The sequence below is a fragment of the Nilaparvata lugens genome, chromosome 14 (assembly GCF_014356525.2).
Source record: "Nilaparvata lugens isolate BPH chromosome 14, ASM1435652v1, whole genome shotgun sequence".
NCBI classification, from domain to species: Eukaryota; Metazoa; Arthropoda; class Insecta; order Hemiptera; family Delphacidae; genus Nilaparvata; species Nilaparvata lugens.
The window spans coordinates 12,119,108-12,132,371 of record NC_052517.1 but is presented as its reverse complement, the minus strand read 5'-3'; the positions used below and the strand labels follow the sequence as shown (position 1 = coordinate 12,132,371).

The 13,264-nt window shown below is 34.6% G+C and overlaps 1 protein-coding gene across 1 annotated transcript in view; it reads left to right on the top strand.

The window, feature by feature from the left end:
* The first annotated feature begins 4,095 nt into the window (after positions 1-4,095).
* The window catches only part of LOC111055472, a 215,978-nt gene continuing 206,809 nt past the window's right edge, over positions 4,096-13,264 (top strand). Inside the window, exons 1-2 of the mRNA XM_039440765.1 lie at positions 4,096-4,254; positions 12,896-13,082. Coding sequence (XP_039296699.1) covers positions 12,914-13,082 — 169 coding nt within the window. The 5' untranslated portion in view covers positions 4,096-4,254; positions 12,896-12,913. The remainder of the gene's footprint in view (positions 4,255-12,895; positions 13,083-13,264) is intronic.

The window sequence follows — 13,264 nt, the reverse complement described above, 5'->3', positions numbered from 1 at the left end:
GAGATTTCTAACTTTTGAACGATAACAATCGGGAGATATTATTAACAAAAATTAAAATTCATCAGAACATAGAACTGAGAGGATAGCTAGTAATAAAAGAAGAAAGATTGATGAACTGGAACTCCAAATGTTGAAAGCTCTCCAGCAGCCGGAACAGGATCCAGACAGCAACAAGTTATTCCTGTTCAGCCTTTTATATAAAATTATCACTAAAATAATTATCACTATACTGTCACTATAAAATTATCACTAGGAACTGCCAGGCTTTGGGAACTGCTGACACTGTTCCTTTACCACTGAAATTCTTTTTATCACTCACTTCTTGTTTATCACTGACTTCTTGGTTATCACTGACTTCTTGTTTCACACTGACTGACTGCTCTAGGCGAGCGATCCCTCTAAATATACCCCAACGTTTTTATTTCAGAACAATCCAGATGGATGAAGGCTTCTTCTCTATTATCCACACAATTCACAAACCAATTCACAAAAAAATCCCAATCTAATTGATCATTCGCTATCAATGGTTCTGCAAATGGAAAAAGTTTTGTATGAATATGGATGCTCCAAGTAATTCAGAGAAATGATTGGTCCATTCTGGTGCTCTTATATTATTAACAGATATGATTATCACGTCTTTTCAATTTATTAACTGCCTCCCAAAACGCTTTTGTATCTTTTGCCGTCTCTAAACTCTCTCAAGTTAGTGTGCAATAACTCTTCTCCTTGGCAAAACAGATCCTTGTAATTTTTTTTCTCTCAATTGATAGCCTTTCTCTAAAGAATCAGAACTTCTTTCTCTGAATATTTTCAATAGAGAAAACACTTTATCACGTTGTTTAGCACAATCTTTATCATACCACACATGCTTGAACTTGGCTTCATGCTGTCCTAACTGTGTAGCGGTTTATTCGACGATCTCTTAATGCAACAATCTACAACAGTGATAACTGACTGTTCTACATATTGGCGTTATCACCAATCCTTTCACTTACATTCATTTCACTCATATTCCGAATAATTCTATTTCTATAACATCTATCATCAGCTCTACTCTAAATAAGTTTTGGTGGCAAATAATTGTGTCAACTCATCAACTACTATAAATAATAATATCATCAACTCTTTCAACTACTCTAATTTCTTTCAAATGCAGTTTTACTGGTGAATAATCAGAGTACACGTGTGGAATTACCAAGAAGTCATGAAAAAATTTTAAACTTGCACTATACATTGCAACCAAATCAATAACAGATGCACCCATACCTCCTATAAAAGTGAAATGCCCATCTCATCACCCTTAGTCCTACCATTTAACAATACTTATCCAAAATCCTCACATCTTCCAAAAAAAATTACCCTTCACCATTTATTCACTTATCTTTCGATTTTCTCTTCAGTATGAAATTATCTGGCAAGATGTCTGTACTTAACTCATCAATACAATAGATTTCATTGAAAAAATCCTGCTCCTCACCTATCTTACATTCAAATCCCCTGGAAGTATCAAATAAGGTATTTCTGCCATGTAAGGAGGATCATTCAAATTGTTGAAATCATTCATCCAGCTATTGCAGTTCAAATAAATTGGTAATATATTGACAATTTCCTTATCCGATAATTCTAAATGAATAATAAATTGACGAAAATAGGAAAATATGTCAATTGTCAATAGAGGAATTGCAATCAATTTATTCTTTTGAAGAAGTTGAGATGTTTTGAATCTGTTATAGGAATTAAATCTAGTTGGATATAAAGTTTATTGTTAGAAATATTATTGCAAGTAAGGTGGAGAATTGCAGTGAACTTGAGAGTCCCCAATAGTATCATGGTTGGTCGTGTAGTAAGTCCTTTGGCCCACTGAAACTTTATACTGTTATATAAAACATTTATACAAAATTCTCCATTCCCAATTTGATGGTATTGTCATTAGAGTCTATCCATGAGAACTTATAATTTATTCATTTATCCTTGGAGACAATAGGTAAGAACCCATTTTGCCTCCTCCACACAATACAATAATTTTCACATAATACAATTTTTAATTAAAAATATGATGTAAATATGAGAAAAGAATGAATTATAAAATTATAAAAATGAAATAAGATGAACAATAAAAGGAATATACAGTTGTACCTATATAGAATAATGAAAATACAGTAATTGGATTCAATATGAAAAATGCATAATTATACCTTGGAAAACTATATTGATCATTAGTATAAAGACAAGATAGAAAAAATATACCCACCAGAGGGAAAAAAAGCTCTACTGTACCCTATTATGATTAACATACTTCACCTTTCAGCACAGTAACATAGTAACAAATGAATCACTGATGCTTTTTGAGCATTTTTCTAGTGTTATAGTTATTTAGCCATGAAAAATGTAATGAACTAGGCTATACAAAATGACTGATGTAGACTATACAAAAATATAGTTCAATTCCTAGTACTATGTCTAAAAATAAATTAGGTTAAAGACTCTTGTCACAAATCTCAATTATGATTGTGGATATTGGCTACATTTTGCTAAATTTTGGAATGATTTATGGAATTTCTCTCAAAGAGTGCATGTTTCAAATTGGATACTTCTATCAGAACCAGAGTATTGTCTCTCCAAATCATATTGAAGGTCTTGATTGTAACATATCCTGACTAGAATACTGTACCTAGCACATTTCTCAATATTCAGGCTTTTTCCAAGTCATAATAAAGATTCAAGGCCAGTTTCTGAGCCTGGGATTTAGGTAAGTTCTAGACTTAGCTTGAGTCAGACAATTGGCTTCTGTCATAATAGTCAAAGTCACGTTCAAATAATTAAATTTCGAAAAATTATAAAATCTTACACAAAATTGGAAAATCTTGTGTGGCGCACTCACACAACTTCCCTTGCCATTATGAAAACTGATCACCTGACGCTAGTGTTCACGCTCATCTCAAGCCTACTATTCAAAGATCTGAGCCAGCTGGTGACAGGACAATGGAGAGGTGGAGACACACGAGGTTTGCTATCTCTTCATAGTGAATGATTTAATAGAATCAACAGTTGCCAACAGTTTGCAATAGAATAGTCACATTCTCTCGAATTTCAAGGTTATTTTCAATTTTAGGTGAAAATGTAACTGATCATTCATTGTAGAGATTTCCATGCTCAATCTTTTCCATTTGAATTTCTTTGTTCAATTTGTATCTGGAGCTTGATAATTGGGAATCTAAAATCAAACTTTGCATAGATGGGGAAGAGCTCCTGAAATTTTCACAGAAATGGGACTTGTGGCAGTTGATAGAGCTTATCAATGACTATTTTAGGTATAAATTAGTTCAAAATCGTTGAAGCAGTTTTCGAGAAGATCGTGAAAAACCGTGTTTTTAACAACATTTTCGCCATCTTGAATTGCATTTTATCGAAATTGTTTGTGTTGGATCCTTATAGTTTAGAAATGTTTCATTTCGTCAAAGATAAACGTTACCAGTTAGGCTGTAGAAATGAGAAAATAACGATTTATTTTGCTGCAACTATTTAGGCTACTGTGACTACACCCCGTTTTGGAAAGCCAGTTTTCTGACTGCAGCTGTACAGAGCCTAGAACTTACCTGTATCCCATGCTCGAATACCGGCTCTCAATAACTTATGTAGTACGTATGTACCATTATAAGCAAGTTAGCAGAACAGTTTACTCTCTCCTTTTATAGCTGAATGGCCATGACATCCACACCGAAGTTGGTTTCCTATGATAGATGTTCAACATTTTCTGGCTCTCAATTGAAAGGGAATGAAGATAATAGAATTTACACTGAATGTTCAGAGTCGGGCACAGATGAAACCAATCAAAGATAATCCTGTAACAAACATCAAACCCACAAATGGACAACAAAGACTCAAGGCTCCAGTTATGAGTGAGAATTTGCTATCCTTGTTGAATGATGAATAAATGAATCCAATCATTCAAATTAAAAGTTTAATTTGTATGTTTGTTGTTTGCAGATGATAAGCTTGCTAGATGTTTGCTTGTTGAATAATGAATAAATGAATCTGATCATTCAAATTGGAAGTTTAATTTGTATATTTGTTGTTTGCAGATGTCATGAGATTGTCAATCTGGGAATTGCCGAAACTGCTGACAGTGATAACCGGCTGCAAACGCTAGTCCAGACATTCAAATATTCTTCTGAAGGCAATGCTGCAGAATTGGAACAAAGTTATCATGGTAGAAAAACTAGAGTATGGGAATGCACTAGTGCTCCTAGACAGGTAGGACTGATCATTCCTAACACAGTAATATTGGAGTACAAAAGCATAGTTTATATTTATTCATTTATTAATAAACTGACCACAATTCTTCAAAATGATTGGAAACTGACCAACAGGCACAGATCAATACTGTTTCTTCCCTGAATCTGGATTTATACACTATCATTGGTCCAAAAAGTAGGTTATGTTCCATACACTTCTGAATTTAAGTCCAATTTTCAGTCCGAGCATTCAAAAACAGAAAAGTTTTAATTAAAAAAATTTTCAAACGAAACTGAATAGCAAAATAATACATACTAATCATTTAAAGCTGTAAAATAATGACTAACTTTGGAAATTTCGATATAGGTATATCCATTGTATGAATTAGAAAGAATTCAAACAACATTCAGGGAATATACAACTCAAATCGCAATGTGAATGTCCACCAGCTTTCATCATCAGTCCCATTCTTTGACAATACAATCTGAGCAAGGGCATTTATCTGACAAATGGGAGCCATAAATTCTTTCACTCACATTAGTTGGAATTTATGGTGAATTTAGTTGAATTGTTGACTGAAAAGAGAGCCTTTGATTCAATTTCAATGTCATACTCATGAATTTAATAGTTAAGACAATTTTGTTAAGAGGTTTTTGGAGACATTTTGATCTAGTGCTAAACAAAAAGCACTATCAACCCGTATTCTTACATGCAAATATCAACCAAGTTGTGGTATGTCTATCTTAGACCAGTTATAGAATAGACACGGCCCATTGTATATTCATACTGAAAGTAGATGAAGCCAACATCTACTACCAAATCCACCCATCTTGACGTCACAGCAGTGACGTCACGCATCGTAAGTGTTTGTGGTGTTTGACTTACATTGTTGTTAAACATAGCTTGTTTTCCATAGCAGATTGTTATTTATTTATGTAATTATTATTGATGAAAATGGTAATCTCCTGCACAGCATTTACACTAAAAATTTTAGGAGAAAAAGTGGAATATCTTCTCCTGAATAAGTTGAAATTTATACACATATATATCGTAAGTTGTAAAACTGTAATATTATCCTTGGTTATGATGTAAGTGAACTCATTGCAGCATGACAATAGATTAGTTTTGTAGGCTACCGTACCTTATTATTTTCAAAACACATTATAACTTTGAAGCCGATATCACATAAAACATTATAACTTAACCGATATCGTTTTCACCCATAGCTAGAAATAGTCTAAAAACACCATGAATCTGAAATAGAAACAATCTGAAAGTTTTCCATACGATACGTAACGTCACTGTTGTGACGTCAAGATGGGTGGATTTGGCAGTAGATGTTGGCTTCAGAGGCTAGACTTCCCAGCATATATATTCTATAACTGGTCTAAGATGTTTATCACTACATTTGCAAGTCGTATAAAGTATTTACATGATCTTATAAGGGAAGAAAGGATATCAGAATCTGGACTGGTTTCTATAGTTTCAAATAAACTGCCAAGATATATCCAAAATGCCTTGAGCATTTGTGATTTCAAATCCTATGATGAATTTTTATCGCATTTGTCTAGAATTCCAGGTAAAACTGACTGTATAAATCAACTTAGAATTCTTCAGTGAATCAAAACGAATGTGAGGTTAGCTTCTCTCCAAAAAAATTATATGAACGATGAGAATTGCAATGCTTACCAAAATTACCCCGAAAAAACAAATGCACCCTCACCAAAGGATAAGGAACAAAGGAAATTATGAGAGAGACAACGGAAATTCTATTCAAGGGAATAGACAGGGTAACGATAATGTTCACACGTCATCCCGAACAACAGACAGGAGAAAGAACTCACAGCCTTTCAAATCGGCCAATTCCAACTCATCCAACCACAGTAGCAACCGCAATAAAACTTCCCGATTTAACCCAAATCATAACCATAGCGTGAACAATTATAATCAGCAAAGTAAAAATTCAGCAGATGATTGACAATTGAAGAATGCTGTAGGAAGTGTCCACGAATATGTAATTGAAATGGTTGACAATAGGAAAATAGACAATACCTTCAGTGATGTCACAAAACCAGAAATTGTTATGGGTAAAACAAGGCAGAGTGCACTAGTTCGTGGTCCTAACAAGAAAATTCGAATTCATCTTCTATTAATTTGGATGCAAACGTCAACTCCAGCCTTCCTATATTTATTTCGTGAGGATTCAACAAATGTCCCCACAGAGAATCAAAAAATGATAGAATCTCAACTTTCGCCCAATGCTGAATCATTTGTTCAAGTTGAAATTTCAAATTCAAGATTGGTTCATTCCAATACAATTGAGTTGAGTTGGCTAGTCAGAAATAATGATGGGAAGTCTGAATCAAAATCAGTACCGGACTGCAGAAACATTATGAGATTGACGGAGATGAATGGACATGTCCCCTCCAACGACTCAAACAAGCCCACCGCCACCCAACAGCAAACCAACAACTGCACGCGTGAAGCAAGCCCCACCACCCAACAACGGCAATGGATTCCACAATCTAACTGCCTCCAGTTATCTTAGACATTCATCACTAAACTATTACAGTTCTCAATTTACTACTTTTATCGTTATTGCAACTCCCAATAGTTAATTATACTTCTAATACTATATAATATTTTTCACACTATTACTAGTATTTAAAACTCATCTAAAATAATCAAGCACTTTCTCCATCGTCTCCTCTACTCCTTATTTTTTCTTTCTCGTTTCTCTTCTTGATCTTATATTTATAATGATTACTTGAATATTGTTGTTTGCGATGATGATTATTATTCTTTGCTATTCTTCTTCATCTTCTTCTTCTTCTTCTTCTTCTTCTTCTTCTTCTTCTTCTTCTTCTTCTTCTTCTTCTTTTCTTCTTCTTCTTCGTCTTCTTCTTCTCTTCTTCTCTTCTTCTTCTTTTCTTCTTCTTCTTCTTCTTCTTCTTCTCTCTTCTTCTTCTTTCTTCTTTTCTTCTTCTTCTCCTCCTCCTTCTTCTTCTTCTTCTTTTCTTCTTCTTCTTCTTCTTCTTCTTCTTTCTTCTTCTTCTTCTTCTTCTTCTTCTTCTTCTTCTTCTTCTCTTCTTCTTCTCTTTCTTTTTCTTTTCTTCTTTTCTTCTCTCCTTGATTAATTCAAGATCACAATGCGATGTTCTATTTCTTATTCTATAGTTCAGTTTCATAAGTTCTTCGCAATTTGTGCACATTCCTTCTTCCTCTTCTTTCCTTTCCTATTATTATCATTATTTTCCCTGTGATTTTTCCACTTGCTATCAGCATGTTCAAATGTTTATTTCTCTCTCCATATCTATTTATCTTTCTACCTTTTCTCTTTCTATCTGATTACCTTCTACTATTATCCTTATATTATATTATAATATCCATATATTTATCCATATAATATTCGATTCTTTCCCACATTAAATCATACTATTCCTCTTCAATTTTATGCGAATATTATTCATTATCAGTTGTATTATGTATCTTTCCTCTATTGATAACTTTCTTCAAAGATTTTTCGTTTTTCTGCTGGCTTCTTCTTCTCTTTTTCAGTTTTTACTGGATCCCATTTCGCTCTATCTCCACCATGAACACGATCTTCCACTACTGGATTTCATCTCTCTCTATCACCACTTGGACTCGATTTTCCACCACTGGATTCCATCTCTCTCTGTCCCCACTTGGACTCGATCTTCCACCACTGGATTCCTTCTCGCTCTACCTCCACTTGGACCCGATTCTTCCACTACTGGATACCTACTCGCTCTATCTCCACTTGGACCAGATCTCCCACTACCAGTTCTTCCTCAATCTTCATCTTATTCACCATTAGGATTATTCATCACCGAAACTCCACACATCTACATCTTATTGTGTTTAGTGAATTTCTGAACTAGTGCTTTAAATAGTGAAGTGAGCCGAACTGTCAAGGCATACTGAATGCACTCGAATCAAGAGACTTTTTCATTTAGGTTAAGTTTTATCAGTTTCATCCCCATTTCCCCGTCATGTGTCGTTCTGAGGTCGGTTCACGATTGGTCTGCTGCTTCCATGATGCCTCTCACTGACACGTCAGCTCGCTCGCCCTCAAGTAGGTATGATTATTTCAATAATAGTAATAATGACGCAGGTATGTTTCTAGCAATAAGCTCCACTCTTTCAAAAAACTTTTCAAGGCTGCTCACCTTAACGTACAATCCCTCAGTTGCCACATTGATGAACTCAGAGCAATCTTCCGTTTTCAGGACTTCAATATAATCGGAATTTCCGAATCATTTTTGAAGCCTAGTATTTCATCAAATTTTGTTGCATTGCCTGGATATAATCTTTTCCGGAATGATAGATTAAATAAAGCTTGTGGGGGTGTAGCAATTTATGTGAAAGATGGTATCAAAACAAAAGTTTTAATCACATCTAAACAAGAGTATTGTTCCAGACCAGAGTTTATGCTACTTGAATTATCCTTATCTAGTAATGATAAATTACTCGTTGGTATCTGTTATCGCCCACCAAAAATAGGTCATTTCACAGATTTCGAAAATGCCTTGCTTTCTCTTATGCCTTGTTATAACCGTATACTAGTTATGGGGGATATGAACACCGACTTGAACATGACAAATCGTAACTTTGACTACTTTCAACTGACTACAATTTTCCAATGCCTAAACATGACTATTTTACCCCTCGATCCAACTCATCATACTAATGAATCAGACACACTCATTGACCTTCTCATTGTTAGTGATCCCAATGAGGTTGTTCAAGCAGGCCAAATCTCAGTCCCAGCTATTTCTAGACATGATTTGATCTACTGTGTACTTTCCCATAAGATACCCAAGCCAGAACAGAAAATTATCACTTATAGAGACTTCAAAAACTTTGATGAAGCCGCCTTCCTGACTGATGTGGCTCAGACTCCATGGCATCAAATTGAAGCATTACCCTCAGTTGATGACATGGTCAAGACTTTCGAGAATTGGACTTTGACTTTGTATGACAAACATGCACCTTATGTGACAAGGAGGATTAATAGAAAACGACGAGTACCGTGGATGACTGAAGACATACTTAAGATGATGGGACGTAGAGACAAAGCACATAGAAAATTTAAAAAGACATTTGACTTGGACAGTTTGATAGAGTATAGGAGCCTTAGAAATAGGGTGAAACAGGAATTACGGAACTCAAAGATTAGGTACTTGAATTCGTTTATGACAAACAATAGACAAGACTCTAAATCACTTTGGCAGGGAATAAAAGAATTCGGGCTTGGCAAACAGAAATCGAATCCACAAATTGACTTACCATTGAATAATATAAATGACCATTTCGTTTCACACTCTAACCAACGCGACGAAGTTGTCATTGCTAATCATATAGATGATCTTGAAGAGCAGGTTACAAACTTAGATTTACCAATCACTGATCAATTTCATTTCCATCCAATCTCAGAAGAAGACACTTTCAGAGCAATTCAACGTATTCATAGTAATGCTACGGGTGTAGACAAAATTCCTATTAAATTTATCAAGAAGATGTTATTTGCTGTTTTAACAACCATTACATACATTTTCAACAAGTCACTTGAAGAAGGCATTTTCCCTGAAAACTGGAAGTTTGCTCTGGTTCGCCCTCTAAATAAAGTTCCATCACCCAATAAAGTTGAGGATTTTAGACCAATCAGTATTTTACCTGCATTGTCCAAAGTGCTAGAAAGACTCATTCATGCTCAAGTTGTAAAATTTCTAGACAACAATAGTAAGCTTCATAACTTTCAATCAGGCTTTAGAAAATTCCATTCAACTGAGACAGCTCTGCTTCGTGTCACTGATGATATAAGGTTAGCTATGGACCAAAGAAAATGCACCATCCTCACCCTATTTGATTTTTCTAAAGCATTCGATACTGTTGATCATACAGTCCTTCTGAATAAGTTGGCTATTCTTGGTTTCAGTCGCAACTCGTTAGTTTGGTTTAAATCCTATCTATTAGGTAGGAAACAATGTGTATCTGTCGGTGACAAAAAGTCAACTTGGAAAAACGTTATGCATGGAGTACCACAAGGTTCAATTTTAGGCCCTCTCCTCTTCACTTTGTATGCTAATGACCTTTCTTCCATTATCAAATTCTCCAGTTTCCATACTTATGCAGACGACCTTCAAATCTATTTAAGCTGTCCCATAACAAAAATTAATGAAACAGTTGGAATAATGAATCAGGATATCAATTCGATAGTGGAATGGACAAAGAAAAATGGCCTTAAGCTTAATCCCATCAAAACACAACCCATTATAATTGGATATTCTCGTCTTATAAACAATATTGACCTTGAATCGATTCACAAAATTAGTGTAGACGGTAATGACATTCCTTACTGTAGCTCAGTTAAAAATTTAGGCATTATTATGAATAATACTCTTGACTGGTCAGAACAAGTGAACAAAACTTGTAAAAAGGTATTCTCAGCCATGCATGCATTGGAGAAAATGCACGATATCCTCCCTAGAAACATTAAATTATTATTGGTTCAATCTCTCATCTTCCCACATTTAATGTATTGTAATTCTGTTCTTAACGATATGCAAGTCACTCTGAATGATAAACTACAGCGTTGCCAGAATTATTGTCTACGTTTCGTCTACTCTCTCCAACGCCATGATCATATCACCTCAGCCCACATTGCTAGTTCAACATTGAAGCTTCCCGATCAGAGGCTTTTTCGAATAGTCAAGCTTGTTAGAGATATCTTGAAATACGGTAATCCGAACTATTTTAAAGATGATTTCAAATTTGTCTCTGAAGGTAGGAGGATAGATGCTTCACATACTAGAACCGGAGAAAGTACTTTAAGGATACCCAATCATCGAACTACTATTTTCACAAAATCCTTCTTAGTCAGTGCCTGTCGTGCATGGAATACACTTCCTGTTTCTATCAGGTCTATCGAGAGCCGAGCGAGCTTCAACCTGACTTTAAAAAAACATATTTTGGAACAAATGACTGAAACTGTCCGGCCCTAGAACGATCACATGACAACCATCCCTCACCCATTCCACCAATATGAACCCTTAAACCATGTTATAGAACGAATTGTATATATATATATATATTATATAAACTCATGTTATTTCAATTATCCACTGCATAATGCTGTATATTACTGAAATTTGATTACCCTGATCTACTTTCAGCCTACTTCATTTTATTAATCAATTATTTGATCTTATCTACCTATATAATTATTTTACTCTATCAATTTTCTGTTTTTTTTCTCTTCAATATTCATATTGATTAAAACTTTTACAATATTTCCATTAATAAATAAATCCTTAGTTTAAATAACGAAATTAACGTTTTGGTAGAGAGTTAGTGGGGAGGATATTTTTAATATTCTTCCCAAAGAATGGACATTGATATGTCCAAAGCTCCGCCAATTTATGTAGATGCATAGCAATATGATTATTATCTATAGTTATTATATTACAAATTGCTTTTTCATATCATATACAGTTCAATAGTTATTTTCCTAGTCTATATTATGTAACTTCATTCATAATTTTGCTGTATTGTAAGCTATTGTATATAAGTGTATAAGCCAGTATATATTGTAATCTACATAAATAAAGTACTCAATCAATCAATCAATCAATCCACCAAAAATAATCTATTGTGAACCACTGTCCTGTGCTGTGGCATGTTTCCAGGTTCTCATAGTTATAATTTGTGCTAGGTGAACAAATTAACAAAAAATATTAGATCGCAGCTTGTTTTTTAGAACATTATTTGTCTAAATTTTAACATGGAAATCTCTTGAAACACTCAACCTCAAGAGTGAAGCTTGATCATGAAAAGAAGAAACATGGTCAAATCGCCTCAGGTCATACACAAATCTCAAACAATAGAATTGAGCTCTTTGCAGCTTAGTGGCAAGATCCACACTTGAATTACAAAATGTTACATCAGCATGAGAAAAGTGAGGGAAAATCAATGTTTTCACCAGCATGAGCTTCATATTCAGTGGGATACCGTCACCAACCCTCTTCAGAGTATGAATGCCAGCAAAAACCTCCCTACAAACTGAATGCACCTACAACTGAATGATGAGACCCAAATATTATGCTCAGAGGTGCATCAATTATGGGAGAATAAGATTATGGAAGCTGGTGATGATCCACAATGACTTCAGGGATAGCAGAAACATCATGTTGTCACCAAATCTGTGGATGAAAAATCAATATTGATTTTGTCTCAGCCACATTCAGACACAATCCTTGCTTCCTGATGTAGGTAATCACTGACCGCAGCCACATTCCTGTTGATATTCTCCTCAGCCATATCAATATTATTTGGCTTGAAGCTGTAATATACCGTACCTAGAGATCATTCACAAACAGGTGGAAGCTAGAATGAGTGAATTCTTTGCTCAGATCGTCGATAAATAACGAGAACAGAAGAGGACCTAAAATTTATCCTTGTGGTACTTCTCTAGAAATAGGTATTATTGATACTGAGACTCAGTGGATTTCTCCCTGTTTGACTCCCCGATATTTCCATGTCTTTATTTTCTTGTTCCATTGACTATAAGATCCATTTTATTATTAGGTGTACTAATAACTAAAGGTACTGTTTCAAGCTTATGACTCCATTTTCACAGATTAAAATCTTACGAGTTATGAATAATTTCTTATTCAACCAAGCCGATGTTGAGAATATAAGAACTATTTTATATTCTGATGGAATTGCTATTTTTAGTGGTAAGAAGAATACCGGTGATGAGAGAATATTAGAAATAGCTGAAGTGAAATTCCTTAATGCTGGGGACTACACTAATTTAAAATTTGGTGAGTATTTGAATTCATCTTTTTCACAATATCCAAAATATGATTATTGTCCAGCCAACAAATGGTTATAGAGGATTATGTTTGGAATAATATTTTTGAACATGTAGCTCTGTTTTGGAAAGTTGGAGAATGAACCTATCAAGAGATCCTACTTCTTATCCATTCGTTAAGGAAGTCTCAGT